This window comes from Lucilia cuprina, chromosome 6 (genome assembly GCF_022045245.1).
Source record: "Lucilia cuprina isolate Lc7/37 chromosome 6, ASM2204524v1, whole genome shotgun sequence".
Classification (NCBI taxonomy): domain Eukaryota; kingdom Metazoa; phylum Arthropoda; class Insecta; order Diptera; family Calliphoridae; genus Lucilia; species Lucilia cuprina.
Genome location: NC_060954.1, coordinates 55,860,968 through 55,887,933, shown reverse-complemented (window position 1 = coordinate 55,887,933; position 26,966 = coordinate 55,860,968). Strand labels below are relative to the sequence as shown.

The window sequence follows — 26,966 nt, the reverse complement described above, 5'->3', positions numbered from 1 at the left end:
GCCTCATTTAGAAATTTTAGTTTTTTATCAATAAATGGCTTAAATATTTTGGAATTATGGTAATATTCAACATAAAAGTTTCTTTACAAAAAATAAAAATTTTACAAATGTAAAAATTGTAAAAATATACTCATGGTGTAGGGTATCATATGGTCGGCCATGCCCGACTATACTTTCCTACTTGTTTAGTTTTAAATTTAAGCTCAGTTAACTTTGTTAGTATTGCCAACTTTTCACTCAAAAACATAAACCATGAACAACTGTTTTTTGCAAACAATACTTTTGTAAAATGGAAAATTTTGGAAAAATGTTAAATAAACATTTAAAACAATAATTAATGAAACAAAACAAAACAGAAAATTGCAATTTACTTAAAATTTTAAGTTTTTGTTATTCCGAAATCATTGTTTTTGTTAATTGTGTTTTCTCACTTATAACTTGAGTTTAATTGGGTAATTACACTCAGTCAAACTATGATAATAAGTAACTTTACTGATAACTGAAAAACACGAAATATATATTAAACTAGGTTTAAACAAATAATGTAGATTATCTTTATCTGTAAAACCCGCCCTTAAAATCCATAACAGAAAAACACAATCATCGGTTAAAGTCCGCTAAAAATTTCTTCGGAGTTTAATCTAACAGCAAGTTAAGCTTAGTTAACCCAAAATTTGACATATTCTGAGGAGGATAGGTTTATAAAAATGGACTGAACAAACGGAACTGACTGTACAGGCATAAGTCTTTCTTTTGTTTTGAAAAACTTGTTAATTTTAATTCACTTATAAATAACTATTTCTAGAATAATTCTAAAGAAGCTGTATTTTTTTTTTTTTTTTTTTTTATTAAAAAATTATATGTAATTTTTAATATATAATAATTATATGTATTATATATATACATATAATAATTATATGTATTTCTTTCAGTTCAGTTCTTCCCGTTCTATGGGAATAATGAAACAATGGCAGAAGAATGGATTGATTTTCTAAACATGTTACAAAAATGACGCTCTTGAACAAAAATCATTGATACATAAACCAGTTTAAGAATCGTTGCTGAACATTATCACTAAATTAGTGAACAGACGTTGCAAATAGAACTACTTTTGGAACAAATACCAAATGAAACAGGTCTGGTCGTATATCAGTTCATATTTATACTTTGACTACATTAACCGCGTTTACTTCCAAGTAAGTTGATGTTTTATTGGTGAAGACCATAGAATACTCAAATATTTACATCCCGGTGGAGACCATTAAACCTCAACTGTTTAAACCCTGGTGTAAATATTAGGTTATCAGAAACTCTAGATGTTCTGGGCATAAGAATTCAGTGTGATGTTCGCTAGACTACAAATATATTTCAAGTGTCGAAAGAAGCATGCAAGTGTCTCGGTTTTTTAAATCGATGCAAGACGTACTTTACCGATCTTCTTATATCTGATCTTCTTACCTTCTTACTATCTATATATCTATCTATCTATCTATCTATCTATCTATCTATCTATCTATCTATCTATCTATCTATCTATCTATCTATCTATCTATCTATCTATCTATCTATCTATCTATCTTTTTTTCTTTCAAAGTTCTTCTTCTGCGTGAGCACACCTCACCGGTGCCCTGTTATAATTAATTCCACTTTTCCTCTTAGCTGCTTTTGGAAAAAACAGTTTTTATACGTGTTAACTCAAGTATTTTTAATTTTTCACTATTCACAATTAATAGTTAGACTTAAATAAGTATTTTTCATATGCCATTTATGAATTATTTAATATTTTAATAGTAATTAAACGTTGAACGAAAATCTTCACATGAAAATTTTCATCTGCAAAAAGAAAACTTGTGTAGATTTCTGCATACAAAATGGCTTACCTAAAACGTAGAGTTGCATTTTTTGGCAGAGTTGTTTTAACTTCACATAGTTGTAGCAAAAAAGTGTGGTTAACTAAAAAAATCGCTAAAATATGTAACGCTAAAATTAGCATTAATATATATTTGTACAAATGCAAAACTTTAAAAAAATTTGAATATTTTAAAAATCGATTTTTTGTTAAATAAATATCTTAATATTATTTAAATTTTATTTTATTTCAAAACGTTGTAATCTAACTGACTACCAAAGGCAAGAGATTATCATGCCATTTTTTACAACCATTAACACGTGTCTTTAAACAAAAAAAAAAACAAAACAATTGCATGGTATTTGTTTATTTTCTATTTGTAAACATTAAATTTTAGCTCTAATTTTAAAAAACCAGTAAGTATACATTTGAAGCATTTAATTAACAACAAGAAGATTGTATACATATTTCTTATTTTCGTTAGAAATGGATCATCAAGTACAATCCCTGAAAGAATATCTCACCAACATGGTAGTGCCCAGTCGACGTGATTGTATCGACATTAACCCCGAACATATTACAATGCTGCAGGGATCAAAGAGTAAAAAACAATTAAGTCGTAAAAGAAAAACACAAAAATCTACTACACTTAATAGACGAGAATATGCTCAGTTAGGATTACATACCCTACCCACACGACAAATGAAATATAACGAAGCTTTACCCCTACATCGTTTGTGGAAGGGTTATATGAAAGAACATTTGGGTTTACGGGAGGGAGATCAAGTACCAAGAGTATATGATGCTGGTTATGATGCATTTAGTAAGCTGTTAGTTAAAACCGATTTACATGGTGCCAAAATGTATGTTATGCAGTCAAAATGCCCAACGCTTGTGGGCCTATCGGGTATTGTGGTATTGGATACAAAAAATGTTCTAAAATTATTGGGAAAAGATGATTGTTTACGTACGATTCCGAAAAGTGAATGTGTTTTTGGTATGAAGTTGGGAAATATGGAATTTACAATATTTGGTAAACATTTGTGCATACGTCCGGCGGAACGATCCGTTAAGAAAATAAAGAATTTCATTGAACCTTTTGAATAAATATTCGCTGATTTTTTTGTATTTACTCTATAATAGATAGATAGATAGATAGATAGATAGATAGATAGATAGATAGATAGATAGATAGATAGATAGTTAGATAGATAGATAGATAGATAGATAGATAGATAGATAGATAGATAGATAGATAGATAGATAGATAGATAAATAGATATATAGATAGATAGATAGATAGATAGATAGATAGATAGATAGATAGATAGATAGATAGATAGATAGATAGATACATCAAACTGCTGGTCCACACTAGGAAACTTTAGATTTTACATCCATCTCACTCGCGGTACGGAGTTTCTCGTACTCGGAAATTTGTTTTGTTAGACCTGGTTCACACTGCGAAACTTTTGATTTTGTGTGTGAGAGAAAGAGATAAATGATATTTCTTTCTCTCACACACAAAAATCAAAAGTTTCCCAAAAAAAGTTTCCTAGTCTGAACCTGGTCTTATTCATTTCGTTCGTACAACAACAAATCAATGCAATTAACACGTAGTTTCTGAAACAAAAGTTTCTTTGTGTGGGACATCAAGAACACTTCAAAAGAGAATTAAGAAAAAGTTTCTTAACAAAAGTTTTCTAGTGTGGACCAGATCAAAGGAAATTAACATCACGTTTAATTTATTTTTAGATTAACTAATCTGATTCGTTAATCATTTGATTGACAACTGAGAAACCCGCTCTAAATCATGAGTATTATATTTTTTTTTTTAATTAAAGATACTGGATGCACTAAGTTACTTATTACATCATGTAAAGATACATTTCTATAAGTTTTTCAAACATTTTATATTCTTTTAAGGGCGGGTTTCTTACTCATCAGTTAAACTAGGCTTAACTTGCTGTTAGATTAAACTCGGAACAAATTTAGGTGGACTTTAACCGATATTTTGTTTTTTGCAGTTTTAGATTTAAGTTCAGTTAAGTTTGTTAGTGTTGCTAAGTTTTCACTCAAAAACATTTTACATGGACAGCCAGCCAGCCGGACAGACGGACGGACGGACGGACATGTCTTAATCGACTCAAAAAATGATTCTGAATCGATCGGTATACTTCAAGGTGGGTATTGGACCAATATTTTTGTATGTTACAAACATCAGCACAAACGTATAATACCCTCCCCACTATAGTGGTGTAGGGTATAAAAACACAATTATCGGTTAAAGTCCGCCTAAATTTGTTCCGAGTTTAATCTAACAGCAAGTTAAGCCTAGTTTAACTGAGGAGTAAGAAACCCGCCCTAAGTAACTTATATATTAAACCAGGTTTAAGCAAAGAATGAAGATAATCTTTATCAGAAAAACTCGCCCTTTGTAGTTCGGCTTTGTCGAAAATTTGGTTTTTGGGTTGTTATTTATTTGGGTTCAATACTTAGACTTGCGTCCATCGAAAAATGTTTGATATTTGAGTTTCATTTCAACGCTGAACGTGATATTTTTAAAATTTTCAAAGCATTCCCTTAACGTAACCAACAAATTTTGAACCCAGAGAATGAAGTGTACTTTTCTAAAGGCTTGAGTTGTGTTGAATCTAAATTTGGCTTCAAAAAAGTATAAATTGGTCTATTAACTTTTTCCAAGTGTAACATTCAGAGACAATCTTATCCGTTCATTCGCTATAATAATAAAACATTCTCTAATAATTTATTATATTTTCATAAAATATTTTCTCCATTAAATTATAAAATTTAAATTAATATTAAGTACAGCAGTTGAAAAATAAAATTTAAAAAAAAAATATCAGATCTCTCTGTCTGTTATAATATTTTTGACATATTATAAGGACAATTTTGTTAGACATTTTTTAAATGTTGCGACTTGATCATGACTTGTTTGTCAGTGCTTTTGTATGTGGCTTTTGTTGTTGTACATATAATTTTATATCTTTGTTGCAAATTGCATTTAAAAAAAATGATTCATTAAATATGATTTTATTACAGTTTATTTATTTATTTATTTTGTTATTTTTTTTAATGCCATATAAGATCAATTGAATACGAGGCAACAACAATATACACAGACACATACATACATAATAACATACACATGCAACATGTGTAATACATTGTCTATAGACAAGGGATTCATGGGGTACGGAGGCTGAGTTAAGAGAGTTTCCAGTTTAAGTTTAAAGTTAAAATTAAGAGGAAACTTTAACAATATTGTTTTTTGTAAATTAACGAACAACCAAACAAATAACTGTTTACTTTATTTTAAACAATTTTACGTTTTTTTATTTTTAAACGACATTGAATAAAACTGCATTTAGTTGTAAACATACATACATACATATAATATGTATTGTATATAATATACTGTTTAATACAAGTTAAACATCTAATTATTAATTTAATTAAAAATGTGCCACATTATGTTGAAAGTTTAATAACATTAATCAAAGTTTTTATAAAAATGTATTTAAGAAACGATTTTAGTAAAGTAGATTTATCATGTAAGTGAACATTGCGTTTGTTTATTAATATGTATGTAGGTGGAGATCTACAGCTGATTTAAAGTTTTTCATATATAGTAGTTGTATAGAGCTTTTTAAGGAGCCGGAGATGATTTGTGATTTTTCATATAGTAGTCGATTTTAGTTGGATAATCTAAGTGTTAGCATAATATTTGATATTTTGGGCCTAGAGATGATTTTATGTTTTCCATATAAAAAACTCTAACATTTTTTCAATTGACTAGAATGTAGTGTAGTCTATAATCTAGTCTACAGTATAATCATCATGTCTTTTGTATGATCTATAGTCTAGTCTACAGTCTAGACTATAGTGTAGTCTATAGTCTAGTCTATGGCCTTGTCTATAGTCTTGTCTATAGTCTAGTCTACAGTCTAGTCTATAGTCTAGTCTATAGTCTATTCTATAGTCTTGTCTATAGTCTAGTCTATAGTCTTATCTATAGTCTAGTCTATAGTCTTATCTATAGTCTAGTCTATAGTCTAATCTATAGTCCACTTTATAGTCTAATCTATGGTCTAGTTTATAGTCTTGTCTTTTCTCTACTCTATAGTCTTGTCTATAGTCTAATCTGTAGTCTAATCTTGTCTATTCTCTACTCTATAGTCTAGTCTATAATCTACTCTAAAGTCTAGTCTATTGTCTAGTCTATAGTCTAGTCTACAGTCTAGTCTATAGTCTAGTCTACAGTCTAGTCTATAGTCTAGTCTATAGTCTAGTTTATAGTCTAGTCTATAGTTTAGTCTATAGTCTAGTCTATAGTCTAGTCTATAGTCTAGTCTATAGTCTAGTCTATAGTCTAGTCTATAGTCTAGTCTATAGTCTAGTCTATAGTCTAGTCTATAGTCTAGTCTATAGTCTAGTCTATAGTCTAGTCTATAGTCTAGTCTATAGTCTAGTCTATAGTATAGTCTAGAGTCTAGTCTATAGTCTAATTTATAGTCTAGTCTATAGTCCAGTCTAGTCTATATTCTAGTCTATAGTCTAATCTATTATCTAGTCTATAGTCTAATCTATAGTTTAGTCCATAGTCTGTCTATTCTATAGTCTAGTCTATAGTGTAGTCTATAGTCTAATCTATAGTCTAGTCCATAGTCTAGTCTATAGTTTAATCTATGGTTTAGTCTAGTCTGTAATCTAGTCTATGGTGTAGTCTATAGTCTAATCTATATAGTCTATAGTCTAGTCAATAGCGTTGTCTATAGTCTATTCTGTAGTCTAATCTGTAGTGTAGTCTATAGTCTAGTCTATGGTATATTTCTAGTCTAGTCTATAGTCTAAACAACAGTCTAGTTTATAGTCTAATCTATAGTCTAATATTTCGTCTAGTCTATAGTCCAGTCTACATTCTAGTCTGTAGTCTAGTCAAGTTTTATATCTACTCTACAATATAGTTTAAATTATAGACTAAAGTCTAGTCTAGTTTATAGTCCAGTCAGTGATCTACACTTTTTTCTTGACAAGACTAATATTTAAGAATCTTTATCCGATTCTCAATTTTCTCACAAAATTAGATTTTTGATGGAAAATTTAACTCTTCAAAGATTCTGCGTTTTTTAGAATTTTGTCATAAAGTTAAAGTGATCACTGTTTTATTTATCGTAACGATGTTTAAGAAACTACAACCGATAAGAATTACCACATATTTAGTTAAATGTGATGTGATTTTTCGATACCGTACGAGTGCGGTAATTTGTCTCTGGTTTCTGATGGAATACAAACATTTAAAGTTGAAGCGTTCACTTATTGAACCATTTATTCTAAAATTTCAAAAATTTCTTACTAATAATTCTCTTTTTCTCATTTTTTAGCCTGAATATTACAAAGACGCTCCTCATTTCCGACGCATTGGTGAAGGTACTGAATATCGTTTAGAAATACCATATGCCAAATTAGATTTTACCGGAACTTATTCTGTTATTGCATCAAATTGTCATGGCGAAGCTAAGGCAGTGATATCATTACAAATTTTTGCCAAAGGTAAGTTCAAAAAAAAAAAAGTTAAAAGTTTAACTAAAATTTACATCATAAACAAATTAATTAAATGGGTTTGTAAAATTTCTTTATTTTCGTATAAAATAAAACTGAAAAGTGAATATGTAGATGAAAAAAAAATCATAATTAAATGGGAAATAAGTAACACTACACGTTTAAAAAAACTTCTTAATTATGAATTACTAAAGTAGATTTTAGCTAGACGTGGAAAAACCACTTCCTTCCAAAAGTCTTCAGCTGCTCCCAAAAGACTAGCAACAAATTCCATATCAGCTTGTACCCAAACATAATGTAGAGCACCATTAGTATCGAAGGTAGGACTTAAAACACAATATAAAGCTTTGGTAACATTTGCCATGTACATTTGTATTTGTATCTGTGCCATATATTTGGGAGCAATGGTCTCTCTACCTTCTAAATACTTTTCAAATTCCTCATCTGTTTTGGGTGCTTTAATTTCTACTATATGATCATCGGTTATGCCATCGGGAGCAGCGCATATGTAAGGATAACTTTCGCTTAACAGCAGACCACATTCATGATAGGTTTTATTTTCCAATTTTTCCGTTTGTTTCAATATAAAACGTTTATGTTGTTTTAGCTGTTGCTTTTCTTCTACATTTAAATCACGATCCTTACAAAATAAAGACTCTAAAATCTGTTCATCTTCAACAGAATCCTTTCTTGAGGCTATACGATGTATTAAAGAGCAGCGCAAGCGCATATATTGAGCCTCTAGCCATAAAGAACTTTTATAATTTGATTTCGATATTTCTGATAGACGATCAAATAGACCCTGTTTGGCTTGGTCTTCCATATGTTGTATAAATGTGGCGGGATCTTTGACACCAATATTAGAGGCATCCAATAAAGTGTGATGTATATACAGAGGTTCAAATTCATCTAAAACACCACGACAATGGCGATATAACGCTGTATCCCTTAAGCCAGTAGTTTCCATTTCGTCTAGCACATGTTCTAGAAAAGCAGCGCCCTCCAAATCTGTCATAGCAGCAGCCTCAAGGTCACCCTCTATTCTTAACTCGTCGCAGGCAAAAAAGTCTCGTATACGTATGGGCTCCGCCCGTCCCTCTTCCATTAGGGCTTCTGTTTCATGGCCCCAAAAGTCATGTATCACCGGAGACTCTGTGTTGTTGAGACGATGTAACCAGAATATAAATGTCAGTATGTGGCAACAGGATTCTTAAGGAAAAAGTAAATTTTAATGAGAAACACTTTTTTCCAAAATTTCTAAACTATTTCATTACCTTTATCCGTACATTGATAGCACATGGCTTCAAGAATCTCTTCCTTTTTGGTATCGACCTTGAGGCTTACTCGCATGTGGGTATCAGCAGATGATGCCAAAGCGGCCGAGGCCGAAAACACCAAAGCCTTGATATCGGTAATTTCCGCCACACGGCGTACTTGCACATAGTCTACCCTTAAATCTGAATCCTTAGTCTGTCTATTACAAATATTTGTTAAGAAATCAATTAATATATTTAAAGCATTATTTTAATATATTTACCTGGCTAATGCCTGTTCTGGTGGCGTCGTACTTGTGGCCGACACTTTTGCTATAAAAGCATAAATAGTTTCACTACGTATTACCGGTATACTGTTAATATCTGCTTTACGGAACCCGGGTTCCAAATCCATTTGCATTATAATCATTTTTTTTAATTTTATAAAAGAAAAACTAAAATATTTTCTTACTTCTACTGAAAAACAAACTTTTATGCAATTTGTTATGATCAGATCCCTGCGACGACATATATTAACGGCGCCGGTGGTTTACACTAAAAATATCAACGTCGTCATAAAATCGACTGTAAGCCGGCTAAGGTCTCAAATTCGTTTAATTTTTAAGAGAGTTTTTGGAAGCAAAAGAAGAAAAAGAAATATCTCGCCAAAAAAATAAGAATTTATTTGATGTACCATTTAAAATACATATGTTTAACGACGTAGCCTATTTTAGTTTGTCAAACACATTTTTCGTGTTTGTAACACGATTATAATTGTTTGAAGTGATGAGAGATAAACTTGGCTATTAAATATTGTAGTATAAATGGCTGTATAGCTATGTAGTAATAGTGCTACCAAGTTTATTTATGTTTAGTATAATGGTTGTGGTATTTGCTAAATCAGAAACAAAAAGAGTTGCCAACTTCTGATGGGATAGATATAATGTTGCCAGAAGTGTGTTAATAATGAAATTTCAATCTTGACATTTAAATAACTAAATTTAACAGTTAGATAGATAGATAGATAGATAGATAGATAGATAGATAGATAGATAGATAGATAGATAGATAGATAGAAAATATCTTTTTAATAAATTTCTTTACATTTTAGATATACTTAAACAAAAATCAATGGAGAAAGGTTCAATAAGACATGGGTAAGTTTTTGAGATCGATTTCCATACATATTTCAGATACATTTCTAATATTTGTTAACACTTTTAGAAATATTGAAACTTTACCGCGTTTTATACGTCATTTACGCAACTTGCGTTGTTGTGACGGCGATGCCATTACTTTAGAAGCTCACGTGGAAGGACTTCCCGAGCCTGTTATCATTTGGGAGAAAGATGGTCGGGTTTTGCCCAGCGGTAAAGACTTTGAGATGACTTATGACGGCATTAAAGCTACACTCAGCATACCACGTGTTTATCCCGAAGACGAAGGCGAATATACTTGTATAGCTAAGAATAATATCGGACGCACTCTATCGTCAGCCTGTATTATAGTAGATGTTCCAGAAGAAAAGGAAAATATGTTAAATAGACAACTAACACGACCCACCGGTTTTCTGTCGGCTACCTCAACTCCTCTATCGACACCACGCTCCACACCAATAAGAAGTTTTTCACCCACTCGCCGTTTATCTTATCGCAATTCCATAATTGATATAAGCGAACCACGTAGCAGTAGGGGTCGCAGTGTTGTCGATGGTCGTCAAGCTATTTCAGCACCGAAATTTTTAGCCATTCCGAATAGTCGTGTTGTGGAGGAGGGTGACAGTGTACGCTTCCAATGTGCCATTGCTGGACATCCTATGCCCTGGGCCACCTGGGATAAGGATGGTATTATTGTAACCCCCACTACTCGTATTGCCATCAAAGAAGTCAATGATTTGCGTTATTTGGAAATTGAAGAGGTTACATTCGATGATGCCGGCCTGTATCGTATTACACTCGAAAATGATTATGGCCGCATAGAAGCCACTGCTCGTCTTGATGTCATCGGTAGTTCACGCTATTCAAAATCACCTTCTGCCCGCAGTATACGTGCCTCTTCCTCAAAACGTAATGCTTATCTACATCGCCGTATAATGGGTCCCTCCACTGCCATTGGCGGCCGTATGGCTTTAGCTTCGGGTTTTAGAGGTTCCTCAGTGCCTTCTTGTAAATTCTATCATAATGGTTTGGAATTGCAGGAAAGTGAACGTGTTCACGTTGATCTTTTGCAAGAAGAAGCATTTTTATTCGTAGACAATGTTTCGAAAGATGATGAGGGTCTTTATACCTGTGTTATCGAAGGTCATGAACACGAACCTATTACTACTTCAACTGTAGTAAAATTTTTAACTGTGGAAGAATTACAACAACCAAGCAAGACACAATGCGAAATTGTGCAACACCTGCCAGACGAAATCGAACACTGGGAAGGTGAAACTATAGATTTATGTTTTGAATTGAAGACCAATATGCCGTATACGTATATGTGGACCCGCAATGGTGAACTTATAAAAGAATCGGATGATTTTAAGTAAGTAGTACAGATAGTTTAAAAATAGTATGTAATAATTGTAGGTTTCATTTTTACCTAAAATTTTATATTTAATTTATTATACATTCAAACATTTAATTTTACTTTTATTAATCTTTAATAAACAAAAATTCACTTTTTCTCTTTTGTTTTCTTTTTCATTTTCTTTTTTATTTACCCATCAAAGTTACATTGATCATGGCAATGGTTTTCTCTGCTTACGTATTCACGATGCATTCGATTTGGATTCTGGTTGTTACACCTGCATCGTAACCACACTCGATGGTTTTCAATGCTCTACTTTTACTAATTTAAATATTGGGCGTAATTCCGAAATCATCGCTGACAATAGCGACGGCGGTTTAGCGTTAATGAAATCTCTATTGCCTGTGGTAGCCGATTGTGGTGTTAAGGCAACATTTTGTGCCCGTGTTTTTCCCGCCGATGCTGAGGTGTGTTGGTATGTGTGTGGTCGTCAAGTAGTTGATAATGTTGCTGATGATGATTCATGTGAATTTACGGTAAGTTTTGTTTTTTTTTTTGTTTTTTTTTTTTTTTTTTTTTTTTGAATTAAATGTACAGAAGCGAAGGCATTAATCTATATTTTGGTACAATGTTGGATTTGCTTCTTTTTCTTAAATAATTTTAATATAGTTACCAGAATTTTTCTCACAGTGTGGTAAATGGTCGTCAAGCTATTTCCGAATGTTCAAACAACTTTTTTTGGCAAAGATTAATTTTTCTTAAACGTTTTTATTTTTATATATGAAACGTTGCAATTAATCTTGCAAAACAAAAAGAAAAACAAATAGTTAACAAAATAGTAAAAAGTGTAGTGCTAATGAAAAGTCAATGTGTTCAAAAGCAGTGATCGGCACTTGTAATCATTAGGGCCCGTCAACAATGAGTTATTTACATATAGAGAATCGGTACAAATGAACTAAAACTGAATTAGAACTGAATTAGAACTGAACTAGAACTGAACTAGAACTGAACTAGAACTGAACTAGAACTGAACTAGAACTGAACTGAACTAGAACTGAACTAGAACTGAACTAAAACTGAACTAGAACTGAACTAGAACTGAACTAGAACTGAACTAGAACTGAACTAGAACTGAACTAGAACTGAACTAGAACTGAACAAGAACTGAACTAGAACTGAACTAGAACTGAACTAGAACTGAACTAGAACTGAACTAGAACTGAACTAGAACTGAACTAGAACTGAACTAGAACTGAACTAGAACTGAACTAGAACTGAACTAGAACTGAACTAGAACTGAACTAGAACTGAACTAGAACTGAACTAGAACTGAACTAGAACTGAACTAGAACTGAACTAGAACTGTACTAGAACTGAACTAGAACTGAACTGAACTGGAACTGAACTAGAACTGAACTAGAACTGAACTAGAACTGAACTAGAACTGAACTAGAACTGAACTAGAACTGAAATAGAACTGAACTAGAATTGAACTAGAATTGAACTAGAACTGAACTAGAACTGAACTAGAACTGAACTGGAACTGAACTGGAACTGAACTAGAACTGAACTAGAACTGAACTAGAACTGAACTAGAACTGAACTAGAACTGAACTAGAACTGAACTAAAACTGAACTAAAACTGAACTAAAACTGAACTATAACTGAACTAGAACTGAACTAGAACTGAACTAGAACTGAACTAGAACTGCACTAGAACTGAACTAGAACTGAACTAGAACTGAACTAGAACTGAACTAGGACTAAACTAGAACTAAACTAGACTTGAACTAGAACTGAAATAATCTATTTGCTATTCTATGGACCAGTCCATATACTAGAATAGTCAATTGACTATTTCACAGAATAGTCAATATACTAATCCACAGTCTAGGTACTAGACTAATCCGTAAAACAGTCATAGGCTAGTAAATAAATTAAACAGTAGTCAATAGACTAGTCCATAGACTATTCATTTCTATAGAATAGTGAAGAAACTATCTACTTCTATATAGGCAAATCTATATACTAGCCAATAAACTTGTCCACACACTAGACAGAAGTCTAATCTAAAAGCTAATCTAGAAAAAATTATGAGCCTTCGAATGACGATCACTGCATTAAAAACAAATTTTAAACAAAATCACTTACGCATGCAGTATAAAAAAGAGTCCATAAAAACAAACAACTTCGTAAAATATACGACTACTAATATTTGTGTGAATCATGTTTTAAAGACAAAATCACGTAATTAACATAATAAACAATGAAATACCCACAAAAGTACGATCGATACCTTTTAGGCAAAATTTAGCTTACGCTGTAAACTCCAACCAAAAAACACAGACTGGGGAGGCAGGCATATATAGTATACTACATACCAAATAATGAATAATAAGGTTTGTTTTTATTTTTAAATTAAACAATATTTAACACACACACAGTGGAAAGTAAACCAACCAAATACATGCATAAATTTAAATATATTGTGGTTGCTTTGCCAAGATCAATACCGATTTTGTCGTTGGTATGTAAGTAGCTCTATGTACGTGTCTGTCTCTTGGAGATCTACAAGAAAAACGCATAACTAAATATTGTTTTGAACTAAACATTGTCGATCATGTCTGTCAATCAGTTAGTATTTAAAATTTAACACACAAAGTCAGACTTGTTTGTTGCTGATGGAGCTCTGCTGATATGCATCAATAATTGTTTGATTGATAGTGAAATTAATTTATTATTTATTCGTTTTTATTTTGCAAACATAAACAAAAATGGTTAAAGTAAGAATATAATGTTTAAAAAAAAATAACGTTTATTTTGAAAAAAAAACATAAATTATGTGTTTAAATCTAAACAAATATTATGTGTTAATATATTTTATCTTATTTATTACAAAAGATTAAGATAACATTTTTTCAGTTGTTAAGCAAACTAATGAATGTATTCAAACTTGACAAACCGACCCTGCTGTCAAACATTAATTATTTTGCATTATTGTTGTTGTGAAAATAAATATAATTAAAAAAGTCAATTCTTTTTGTGCTCCAAATTGTTGTCTTTTAAAATATTTAAGTAAAGAAATTAAGTGATAATGAAAATTACTCTTCGCTCTGTTATTGCAGGCAAGAGCATTAAACATTTAAATTTATAAAATGACACTCAGACAGAAATTTATAAAAAAGAGAAAAAAATGAAAATTTTAAAATACTTGATCCTCGTTACACGAGTAAAATTTACAAAGTTTTAATTATTGCTTAATTAATTCAAAATTGTAACAATATTTAATTAATTGTATTAATGAGATAATTGCTTTTAGTTTTTTTTTAATTCGCACTTTTATTACAAAAGGAGTGTTGTTGTTTTAGTTTCGCTTGCTCAAATTTAAACGGTTCATTAATTTTATTGTTATATAGTGGGTTTGGCCTATATTAAAGTTCTAAAGAATAAATTTGGAAATTGATTTTATATGTTGCCATTTAATAGTCATTAAGTTTTAATGACTTAATTTTTATTTTTTTCTTTACTATAAGTTTTCTAGATTCCAAAAAAATTCCAGTCCAAACTATAGACCAGACTATGCACTATATTACTGTGCAGACTATTGACTAGTCTATAGTCAAGATTATAGACTAGATACAATTAATAAGGTAGCCTCGTCCGCACAGCTGATCAACAGCTGTTACAGTTTTATCTATTAAAATTCCTTTTTGTTTACATTACAAAAAAAAATTGCAAAAATTCTAAAATTTTTTAAAAAGTTTAAAAAAATATAACTTTAAAAGAGTTTTCTGGGTCAATTGTGATTTAAATATCTTTGTTATCCATCTCTCTTGATAAAATAACAAAATCTTTTGCTCCGGCATACGTGGCAAATCAGTTTAAAATTTTTTTTCTTTATTCGCAAAATTTCACACCCTACCCCCCACTATAGACTCTTGGTAGGTCATACTGTAGGATAGGATTAGGATAGTCTATTTTTACACTAGACTGACTATAAACTATATTATACACTAGACAATGTAGACTAGACTACAGTCATATAGTTCAGAATTTAGTTTGGACTAGTTTGTCGACTATTTAGACTTCAGTCCAGACTATATTTAAGAATATAGTTCAGACTTTAGTTTAAATTGTACTACACATTTAGACTATATTTTAGATTATAATACTACAGTTTACATTCTTGTACAGTTTAGATTCTTGTACAATCTATAGCATAAACTGGGGACTAAATTCTTGTACAATCCATAGTGTAAACTTGATTATATTCGAAACAATAGTCTGGACTATAGTCTAAATAGTCTACCCTAAAGTTTAAACTATAGCCTAAACTACAATTTAGACTTTAGTCTGGAATATAGTCTAAACTATAGTCAGCACAATAGTCTAATTTATATTTAGAACTATAGTCTAAACTATAATTGGGACTTTAGTATAAACTGTTGTTTATATAGACTATAATCAGGACTATAGTCAAAACTATAGTTAGAACTATAGTATAATATATAGTCAAGACTATTATAGTATAAACTATAGTCAGGACTATAGTACAAACTATAGTCTCGACTCTTGTGTAACCCAGGACTATATAGTCTAAACTTTAGTCAGGTCTATATAGTATAAATTATAGGCAGGACAATCGTACAAACTATAGTCTCGAATCTAGTGTAACCTTTAGTCTCAACTCTAGTGTAAACTTTTGTCTTGACTCGAGACTGGACTAGATTTATTTTGGATTACCAACTATGTTTATAGACCAGAATTTCAAAAGTTTTCCAAAGAAAACTTTTTAATAAAAAAATTGTTAACAATATCAGTTAACAGTTAAACAATTTTATATAATTACTTGTTAATATTAGTTATTTTTTCTGTGTTCACTTTCCTGAAAAGCGTATATATAAGTTTGTCATTCTGTTTGTAATTTCTATAAAATAATTTTCCGTCCCTATAAAGTATATATATATTCTGGACCCTTATAGATAGCGGAGTCAATTAAGCCTTGTCCGTCTGTCTGTATGTCTATCTGTTTTTAGATGATCCCAGATATCGACGAGATCCGAATCTTCAATAATTCTGTTAGACATGCTTTCGGTTAGATCACTATTTATAATCAGCAAAATCGATTCATAAATAACAGAGAAATGAGCGAAAATCAGAGACAACCCCTGAAAATTTCAACAAAAATTGAGAAAAAGATGAACTTTTTGGTACTTTTTTTGTTTTTTAAAGGTACTTTTTGATTTTTCTATAATATTGAATATGTAGATTCAGAATTAGGTGAAAACGTGTAAAATGGAACTTTTTGGTACTTTTTCAAAAGGTACTTTTTGAGTTTTCTATAATTATGAACCCAGAAACCTGAAATGAAGTAGAAAACATGTCAATGGGGTTTTTTGGTACTTTTTCGTTCTTCAAAAGGTACTTTTTGAATTTTCTATAACATTGAACCTAGAAGCATAAAATAAAAGTATGTAAAGTCGGAATTAGGCAAGAGCCGGAAAAAGTGAACTTTTACAGCGTTAAACAAGTTAGTAGTGTAAATCTAATAAATATAAGTAAAACACTTAAATAAAGTTAAAATTTTCTTTATTAAATTCTATTCACAAGTTTTCTCTGTAGTTAGTTGTGCGCCAATTTTACGATCGTTCACAATTCTAATTTGTTATTTTATCACATACGCTCCACATATAATAATCGACGCAAACACGAAAGAAAAAACATTTTTTTTTAAATTTATTTATTCAATAACCAAACGTATGGTGAAATATTATTATTTATTATTAATTATTGTTTGTGTTTTGTTTTCATTTTATATTTAACCTATATTTGTACGTACAGCTGTTTAAAAAAAAGGTTTTTTTTTCTTTAAGACACATTTCGGAAGGTGATGTGAGTGTTTATAAGTATGCATATTAATTTTTTTTTGTTTAAATAAAGGTTTATGTGAAGTTTTATGTTTTTTTTTTTTTTTTTGATGAGAGCATTTTTTTTTAATAATTTTATTTTTAAAACTTACTTTACAGTTGGAATCATCGTCTACTGATGGTTTACGCATTTTGCATATAAACGATGTTACCTTGGCCCATAGTGGTGAAGTTCAATTGGTTGTAACACATCCCGGTAAACCACATTCATCACTTAAATCCTATACATCATTGGCTGTAATACCACGCTCTACAACAGCTCTCAAAGTACTTGAATCTACAGAAATTCCCATAGACTTGAAAACAGATTTAAATCAAAATCATAAAAATAAAGATCGTTCTCAGCCGGCTTATATATTAGAAGGTCCTAAAGATTGTACCGCTTTAATTGGTGGCTGTGTACGTTTGTCAGTCATATTTGAAGGATTACCTAAACCACAAGTTAGATGGTTTAAAGCGGTAAGTTTTAGTTTATATTATTATTTATTTTTTTAATTTTTCATATACAAACTTAATTGGTAACAAGTAATATTTCTATATTCGGCTGTGCCGAATCTTATATACCCTTCACAAAGTATGTTAAAAAAACAGTTTTTATTTATTTTGTATCTCTGCACACATGTCAACACACATAACATACACACAAACAAATATAAACTGTAGCAGAAAGAAATATTAACCGTTGTACTGTAATACCACCGTCAAACTGTATTACCACCCTCAAACAAATATGAGCTGCATTACCAACATAAATCCTTGTTCTTGTTATACCCACTTACCTTCGTGAGAACAGAACAGCATCCAAACATACAAAAAAATACACAGCTGTATAAAACCAAATACATCTCCACACGCACATGTACATCTTCATCCAATTCACAGTGTTGTTGTTGCTTTTTTTAACAAAGCATGAAAAAAATGTGGCTTTTTTGATAAAATTTTCAAAAGGTTGTCTCGGATTTTTGCTCATATCTCCGTTATTTATAGACCGATTTTGCTGATTTTAAATAGCGATCTTCTCGAAAGCATGTCTAACTGAATTATTGAAGATTCGGATCTCGCCGATATCTGGGGACCTCTAAAAACTGATTTCAACAGACAGACAGACGGACAGATAGACAGACAGACACACAGACGGACATGGCTTAATCGACTCCGCTATCTATAAGGATCCAGAATATATATACTTTATAGGGTCGGAAAATTATATTATAGAAATTACAAACGGAATGACAAACTTATATATACCCTTCTCACGAAGGTGAAGGGTATAAAAAAAGTCATATGTATGTATATACACAGTCATTTTGACGTCAATGATAAGTGTGTGTGTGTATCTAATTAAAAATTACTTACTGGTATCACCTTTTATGGTTGTCGGTATCGAAACGACGATAACAGCATCTCAATTTTACTTGTAGCAATTTATTTATTTATTTGTCGTACATGGAAATAGTTTTCGTATGTTTTTTTATTTTTTTTTTTTTTTTTGTTTTATAAATTTTTAGGGCCTACATTCTTATGCATTACTCTGTACAAATATGTCGTTTTGTTAAATAATACTGGGTGGGAAAATAAATTTGAAATTCATATTTAATCGGGAAATTGTCAGAATAGATTGCATTTAACAGAGGTGTGTAAAGATTAATTTAATATATTTTGCGTATAAAATGTAAATATTTACTTGTTTTTAACTTTATTAATGATTTAAACAGTGATAGTTTAAAATAAATCTTCCATTTCGAAGATGGTACATTTTAACTTGATCTTAAGTGAGAAGATCGTAAGTACGTATAACTGAGATTATAAAAAAACAAGTCCATTAAGTGAAGAAGCTTTAGACAGTTACAGATAGTAAACTTTAGAGAGACTTGGTTAAAATAATAGCCATGAAATCCAGTAATCGTCTTCTTTGCAACAATTGATAAAATAATACGATCATCTTCAAGTTGCCGAACTTTACACTTATTACTACCGGACATGGTTTATAAGACTCAAAATCGAAAGTATTGATTAGTAATTTTTAAAATGTACACGGTCAATGTTTAAAATACAAGTGCAACATGTCAATATAATTAAAACATCACTAAAAGTATCTATCTCACAGTGCAATATTTAAAATTGCCTACCTTACTAACAGTTATGTGATCTAGTTTTCTTTTCGTAAACGTTTTTATAATTAACTTTCTAGATGTATATAAAATGCATAATTTTAAGAAACAAAATGTTTAGCTTTAACTTTGGAATTATATATATTTTATGCAATTTTAATATTCTACAAACATTTTCGTTGTAGAATGTAATTCTATAGAATTTTAATTGTTTTTGTCGGTAAAAGAAAATGTTGTTATTAAAAAAACAGTAGATTGTTGTTTAAATTTACATTATAATTATAATAAATTATTTCAAAAATGAACATGTCCATGAATATATTGAAAATAACAAAAGAATTTTACAAGTCTTAGATTGCTACAGGCTACTTGTAGTCTACTACCACTTTGTAGTCTATACTGTAGACCACTTTGAAGTCTATACTTTAGACCACTTTGAAGTCTATACTTTAGACCACTTTGAAGTCTATACTTTAGACCACTTTGAAGTCTATACTATAGACCACTTTGTAGTCTATACTATAGACTACAAAGTGGTCTATAGTATAGACTACAAAGTGGTCTATAGTATAGACTACAAAGTGGTCTATAGTATAGACTACAAAGTGGTCTATAGTATAGACTACAAAGTGGTCTATAGTATAGACTACAAAGTGGTCTATAGTATAGACTACAAAGTGGTCTATAGTATAGACTACAAAGTGGTCTATAGTATAGACTACAAAGTGGTCTATAGTATAGACTACAAAGTGGTCTATAGTATAGACTACAAAGTGGTCTATAGTATAGACTTCAAAGTGGTCTATAGTATAGACTTCAAAGTGGTCTATAGTATAGACTACAAAGTGGTTTATAGTATAGACTACAAAGTGGTTTATAGTATAGACTACAAAGTGGTCTATAGTATAGACTACAAAGTGGTCTATAGTATAGACTACAAAGTGGTCTATAGTATAGACTACAAAGTGGTCTATAGTATAGACTACAAAGTGGTCTATAGTATAGACTACAAAGTGGTCTATAGTATAGACTACAAAGTGGTCTATAGTATAGACTACAAAGTGGTCTATAGTATAGACTACAAAGTGGTCTATAGTATAGACTACAAAGTGGTCTATAGTATAGACTACAAAGTGGTCTATAGTATAGACTACAAAGTGGTCTATAGTATAGACTACAAAGTGGTCTATAGTATAGACTACAAAGTGGTCTATAGTATAGACTACAAAGTGGTCTATAGTATAGACTACAAAGTGGTCTATAGTATAGACTACAAAGTGGTCTATAGTATAGACTACAAAGTGGTCTATAGTATAGACTACAAAGTGGTCTATAGTATAGACTACAAAGTGGTCTATAGTATAGACTACAAAGTGGTCTATAGTATAGACTACAAAGTGGTCTATAGTATAGACTACAAAGTGGTCTATAGTATAGACTACAAAGTGGTCTATAGTATAGACTACAAAGTGGTCTATAGTATAGACTACAAAGTGGTCTATAGTATAGACTACAAAGTGGTCTATAGTATAGACTACAAAGTGGTCTATAGTATAGACTACAAAGTGGTCTATAGTATAGACTACAAAGTGGTCTATAGTATAGACTACAAAGTGGTCTATAGTATAGACTACAAAGTGGTCTATAGTATAGACTACAAAGTGGTCTATAGTATAGACTACAAAGTGGTCTATAGTATAGACTACAAAGTGGTCTATAGTATAGACTACAAAGTGGTCTATAGTATAGACTACAAAGTGGTCTATAGTATAGACTACAAAGTGGTCTATAGTATAGACTACAAAGTGGTCTATAGTATAGACTACAAAGTGGTCTATAGTATAGACTACAAAGTGGTCTATAGTATAGACTACAAAGTGGTATATAGTATAGACTACAAAGTGGTATATAGTATAGACTACAAAGTGGTCTATAGTATAGACTACAAAGTGGTATATAGTATAGACTACAAAGTGGTCTATAGTATAGACTACAAAGTGGTCTATAGTATAGACTACAAAGTGGTCTATAGTATAGACTACAAAGTGGTCTATAGTATAGACTACAAAGTGGTCTATAGTATAGACTACAAAGTGGTCTATAGTATAGACTACAAAGTGGTCTATAGTATAGACTACAAAGTGGTCTATAGTATAGACTACAAAGTGGTCTATAGTATAGACTTCAAAGTGGTCTATAGTATAGACTTCAAAGTGGTCTATAGTATAGACTTCAAAGTGGTCTAAAGTATAGACTTCAAAGTGGTCTACAGTATAGACTTTGTAGTCTATACTATAGACTACTTTGTAGTCTATACTATAGACTACTTTGTAGTCTATACTATAGACTACTTTGTAGTCTATACTATAGACTACTTTGTAGTCTATACTATAGACTACTTTGTAGTCTATACTATAGACTACTTTGTAGTCTATACTATAGACTACTTTGTAGTCTATACTATAGACTACTTTGTAGTCTATACTATAGACTACTTTGTAGTCTATACTATAAACTACTTTGTAGTCTATACTATACACTACTTTGTAGTCCGTTTTATAGTTTACAGTCTCTAACTGAAAATGTGGTTAATAGAATATTTTATGTAAATATCGTTTCTATTATAAATAAGTAATTCATTTAAAGCAGTTTACAAAAAAATCTCATTATAAATGTACTTTTATGGAAAAAATACTTTTTTTTATAAAAAACACAAAATTAATGTCATGTTAGTAAACATGATTTAAATAAATGCACGAAAACAGACAACAATGATGATAGTAAACAATTTACAAAAATAAATAACTAAAATTAACCAATTTTTCTCTCATGATTTAGGACTTTTATAATAGAAATAAGTGTTTCACTCTTACTTTTCCCAGCTAGTTCTCAAATATGATTTATTTTTTTATTAAATATTTAAGTTTAATAAAGAGAAGTCAATATAAATGCATTATTTTGTATCGTAAACGATTCATATAAAACATGTATGTATGTATTTCCAATTCGTTGGCTATTTGGAACGTAACATCGTGTCACGATCAGAGGTTGCGGTAAAACAACGTAATTGTAGTTGCTGTTATTGTTTGTTTGTCTCCATTCAGTTTTTTTTATATTTTGACAAAACCACAAAAAACATTGTTGTTAATTGTGTTTATTTGAAAACATTTGCTTTTGCAAACATTTTAAAACAAATTTTACATCTTGTTGAAATATTAATAATAAAATTTATCATATTTTCAGAGTCGTCCAATTGTTGAAACTTCAAATATTATAATAAATACTTCAACACGCAAATCCATACTACAGATCTCAGATATAGTGACCGATGACAGTGGTAAATATACCGTAGAAGTAATGAATGAGTTTGGTAACGATGTAGCTGTAGCTTCAGTGGCTGTAGAGGGACCTCCGGAACCACCAAGCGGTAAACCAAGTATTTCACAAGGTCCAGATCGTGTATCGATTGCTTGGTGTGGTCCACCCTATGATGGTGGTTGCATGATAACCGGCTTTATGTAATTATAATTAACTTTTTTTATTTACGTTTTAATTACTGAAACGGTATTGTTTTTGTTGTAGTATTGAAATGCAGGAGTTACTGACATCCAGCGATAATGAGAATGAAGCAGCATGGTTGGAAATTGCCTCTGTAGTGGATTCATTAGCTTATACCGTTAAGGATCTTAAACCTTTGTGTACTTATAGATTTCGTGTTCGTGCTGAAAATGTTCACGGTCGCAGTGAGCCCGGTTTGCCCAGCGATCGTGTACATGTCACCGAAGAAAATGAAGACTTAAATGATGGTAAAGAATGATTGCTTTAACTGAAAATAATTGATTTCTATTACTGAAATTGAGCTGAACTAAAACTGAACTAGAACTGAACTAGAAATGAACTAGAACTGAACTAGAACTGAACTAGAACTGAACTAGAACTGAACTAGAACTGAACTAGAACTGAACTAGAACTGAACTAGAACTGAACTAGAACTGAACTAGAACTAGAACTGAACTAGAACTGAACTAGAACTGAACTAGAACTGAACTAGAACTGAACTAGAACTGAACTACAACTAAACTAGAACTCAACTAGAACTGAACTAGAACTGAACTTGAACTGAACTAGAACTGAACTAGAATTAAACTAGAACTGAATCCAAAATTCGATTGTTCAAAATTTTTATAAAAATACGATTTTTATTGAAAATTCTATTTTTGTCAATAATATAAATTTTGTAATCATCTCACTCAGATTTCCTAAAATCGATTTCTATAAAAGCCGGTGGCGATTTCAAAAATTGCTTTGATATCTTAGAGGAATTGGGCAAAGGACGTTTTGGTATTGTCTACAAAGTTCAAGAGAAAGATGAACCCAAACGCATATGTGCTGCGAAAATAATTAAATGCATTAAATCACGTGATCGTGTCAAAGTTCAAGAGGAAATTTCGATAATGAGATCATTAAAACATCCCAAACTTTTACAATTGGCAGCATCGTTTGAAAGTTCTCGTGAAATAGTAATGGTTATGGAATAGTAAGTAAAAAGTTTAAAGTAAATTTTTAATCATAACTTCACTGGTAATTCTTAACTTCCAGCATTACTGGCGGAGAATTATTCGAACGTGTAGTAGCCGATGACTTCACCTTAACCGAACGTGATTGTGTTTTATTCGTGCGACAAGTGTGCGAGGGTGTCGCCTATATGCACAGCCAGTCAATAGTACATTTGGATCTTAAACCTGAAAATATTATGTGCAAAACTCGCACTTGTCATCAAATCAAAATTATTGATTTTGGTTTAGCTCAACGCTTAAATACCGGCTCTCCTGTAAGAGTTCTATTCGGTACACCCGAATTTATTCCACCGGAAATTATTAGCTATGAACCCATAGGTTTCCAATCAGATATGTGGAGTGTGGGTGTCATATGTTATGTACTGTAAGTAAAGATTCTTAACAAAATTTTAATGGGAATTTTCTAAATAGTTCCTTTATAGTTTATCCGGTCTTTCGCCTTTTATGGGTGACAGTGATGTTGAAACCTTTTCGAATATTACCCGAGCCGATTATGATTTCGATGATGATGCATTTGATTGTGTCTCACAACAGGCTAAAGACTTTATTTCGAATTTATTAGTTCATCGTAAAGAAGATCGCTGGACGGCTGAACAATGTTTAGAATCTGCTTGGTTGAAACAGGGACACCAGGATGATAATCTAAGCAATAAGAAAATATGCACAGATAAACTGAAGAAGTTTATCATACGTCGCAAGTGGCAAGTAAGTAAAACGTTTTTTGAAATTAACTGTTAGTTTCGTTTTTGATTTTGTTGTCGTTTATTTGTTGGCTTTTCTTAACTAACTACATACTTGTTGTTTTTGCTATAAAGCTAGTAATTTAATAATGAACTTGAATTGAACTAGATATAATTTAGAACGGAACTAGACATAATTTAGAACTGAACTAGAACTGCACTAGAACTGAACTAGAACTGAACTAGAACTGAACTAAACTGGAACTGAACTAGAACTGAACTAGAACTGAACTAGAACTGAACTAGAACTGAACTAGAACTGAACTAGAACTGAACTAGAACTGAACTAGAACTGAACTAGAACTGAACTAGAACTGAACTAGAACTGAACTAGAACTGAAGTAGAACTGAACTAACCTAGAACTCAACTAGAACTGAACTAGAACTGAACTAGAACTGAACTAACCTAGAACTCAACTAGAACTGAACTAGAACTGAACTAGAACTGAATTTAAACTTCAAATAGCGAAAATTAAACATTTTCTAAAATATAGATTTACAAAAGAAAATAAGTTCTAAATTTTTCCGTTAATAGCTTCGCTATTATCCTGCTTTTGTTTTATTTATTTTTATGTTTGTTTATTTGGTTTTATTTGCTTGTTAACATAAAAAACAAACGTTTAGAAAACTGGTAATGCAATAAGAGCTTTAGGTCGCATGGCTACATTATCTGCTTCCCGCCGTAATTCAGTTGCCTCCAATGCCGGTTCCGTATCCAACAGTCCACGACCATCCGTATCGGGTGTTACAATTCTCAATCCCAACATATCCGTTCAAATGGGTTCACTACACGAGGAAGATGATGATTTCAGCATAGAATTACCCAGTTCTGAGCTAAAGAGAAGAAATCCCACAGTTCTACACAAATCACAGTGTAGCGAACGTAGTGATTCCGGCTACAGTGAATGTTCAAATTGTAGTGCTTCAGGTACAATACAATGTCAGTGTTCTTCCAATAATAAAGACAGTGTGGATCAGGTGACCAATGAAGATTTGTCGTTATCCGTGCCACATGATTTACTTAAACTAAAACTGGAAGAAATAGCCCATCAGGCTGATAGTAACATCGAAGAAGTCAAACTAGAATTGGTAGTACCAAATGAAAAGTGTCCACAACTCGATGATAATCAAAATGAGTTGAAAAGTTTAAATATTGTAAATACAGATGAAAAAATTATACCCATAGTTGAAGAACAACTAGATGTACTTAATAAAGAACTAAATCCCTCCACTCAACCCATAATGCGTTCGGATTTTACAAATACCATACAAATGCGTAAAAAATCACTGGAGAATAGTTTACAGAAGGATAAACAATTGAAACCAGTGAGCAAATCCATGCTATTTGAACAGCCGGGTAAAGTAAGCATGTTGAAAAATAAATTTTCAAATATGCAGAGTCAAGTGAGTAGTAATTTTAACATAACAACAACAACAACATTTGCAAAAAGCAAGGATTGCATGGATGTTTTGAAATTAAAACGTAATATTGTTACTGAAGCTTGTCCTAACAAAAGTAATTAAGATAATTTTTTGTCCATAAATCTAACAATAAATAAATTTAATTGTTTATTTTCTTTAGCAACAAGCTCTTCTACATCGTCCACATCCAGCCTTCATACCCAGTACTCAACTTCGTTGCCCAACTCTCCAATACCAACACGCAAGACCAATGCGAGTTCTGCGTTCCGGTTAAGCGATCGTGTGCGCGAAGTAACCGATCGTTTGGCTCAACAACAAACTGTTTGTACCGAGGCTAGAAGAATGCAAAAATCTCCATCACCCAATCGAAAGAAAATTCTATCACCGTAAATTAATTATTTCATTATTATTATTTTTTTTTAATTATAAATATTATATAAATAGTGTATTTAAGAAATTTTGTTATTATTAAGTCCACACTTAAAACAAAGAAAAATTGTTAAACGTTATTATTTGTAGTTGTTTTTTAACATGAAAAATTATTATTTTATTAAACATGTGAAAATGAAATGTTACCCAGCAAAAATAAAAATCTCGAATATAAGTTTGTAAAACCTTCTAATACTACATGAATGATTAATTTGCTCTTTTAATTTGTAAAGATAGAGGTCAGACTATAGAATGTACTACAGAAAGACTAGACTTTAGTCTTAAAATTAAACTGAATTAGAACTGAACTAGAACTGAACCAGAACTGAACCAGAACTGAACTAGAACTGAAATAGAACTGAACTAGTACTGAACTAGAACTGAACTAGAACTGTACTAGAACTGAACTAGAACTGAAATTAAACTAGAACTGAACTAGGACTGAATTAGTACTGAACTGAATTAGAACTGAACTAGAACTAAACTAGAACTGAACTAGAACTGAACTAGAACTGAACTAGAACTGAACTAGAACTGAACTAGAACTGAACTAGAACTGAA

The 26,966-nt window shown here is 31.2% G+C and overlaps 3 protein-coding genes across 12 annotated transcripts in view; 2 read left to right on the top strand and 1 right to left on the bottom strand.

Moving 5' to 3' along the window:
• Window positions 1–26,603, top strand: part of LOC111680462 (myosin light chain kinase, smooth muscle) — an 80,417-nt gene extending 53,814 nt beyond the window's left edge. For 6 of the 9 annotated variants that reach the window (XM_046955490.1, XM_046955491.1, XM_046955488.1 and 3 more), the window contains 12 exons: window positions 7,255–7,423; window positions 9,797–9,842; window positions 9,910–11,214; window positions 11,402–11,735; window positions 17,226–17,585; window positions 22,481–22,755; window positions 22,820–23,043; window positions 23,492–23,774; window positions 23,837–24,178; window positions 24,237–24,519; window positions 25,179–26,070; window positions 26,137–26,603. In XM_046955490.1, the coding sequence (XP_046811446.1) occupies window positions 7,255–7,423; window positions 9,797–9,842; window positions 9,910–11,214; window positions 11,402–11,735; window positions 17,226–17,585; window positions 22,481–22,755; window positions 22,820–23,043; window positions 23,492–23,774; window positions 23,837–24,178; window positions 24,237–24,519; window positions 25,179–26,070; window positions 26,137–26,366 (4,743 nt within the window). In that variant the 3' untranslated portion in view covers window positions 26,367–26,603. Of the gene's footprint in view, window positions 1–7,254; window positions 7,424–9,796; window positions 9,843–9,909; window positions 11,215–11,401; window positions 11,736–13,847; window positions 13,983–17,040; window positions 17,092–17,225; window positions 17,586–22,480; window positions 22,756–22,819; window positions 23,044–23,491; window positions 23,775–23,836; window positions 24,179–24,236; window positions 24,520–25,178; window positions 26,071–26,136 lie in introns of those variants that run through there. The other 3 variants (XM_046955492.1, XM_023442113.2, XM_023442114.2) reach the window with 3 other exon arrangements.
• On the top strand, window positions 2,141–2,959 carry LOC111688765 (ribonuclease P protein subunit p29). Its single transcript, XM_023451276.2, has 2 exons — window positions 2,141–2,265; window positions 2,334–2,959. The coding sequence occupies exon 2, from the start codon at window positions 2,336–2,338 to the stop codon at window positions 2,954–2,956; it is 621 nt and encodes a 206-aa protein (XP_023307044.2). The 5' UTR covers window positions 2,141–2,265; window positions 2,334–2,335; the 3' UTR covers window positions 2,957–2,959.
• LOC111680464 lies at window positions 7,484–9,217 on the bottom strand. Of its 2 annotated transcripts, none has more exons than XM_023442117.2 (3): window positions 8,970–9,217; window positions 8,707–8,906; window positions 7,484–8,641 (listed from the first exon to the last, which is right to left on the bottom strand). In XM_023442117.2, exons 1-3 carry the CDS (start codon window positions 9,113–9,115, stop codon window positions 7,611–7,613), a joined length of 1,377 nt encoding a protein of 458 aa, XP_023297885.1. In that variant the 5' UTR covers window positions 9,116–9,217; the 3' UTR covers window positions 7,484–7,610. The 2 variants fall into 2 exon arrangements, with proteins under 2 accessions (XP_023297885.1, XP_046811450.1); XM_046955494.1 differs by having other exon boundaries at window positions 8,707–8,902; window positions 8,970–9,107.
• Window positions 26,604–26,966: the final 363 nt, after the last annotated feature.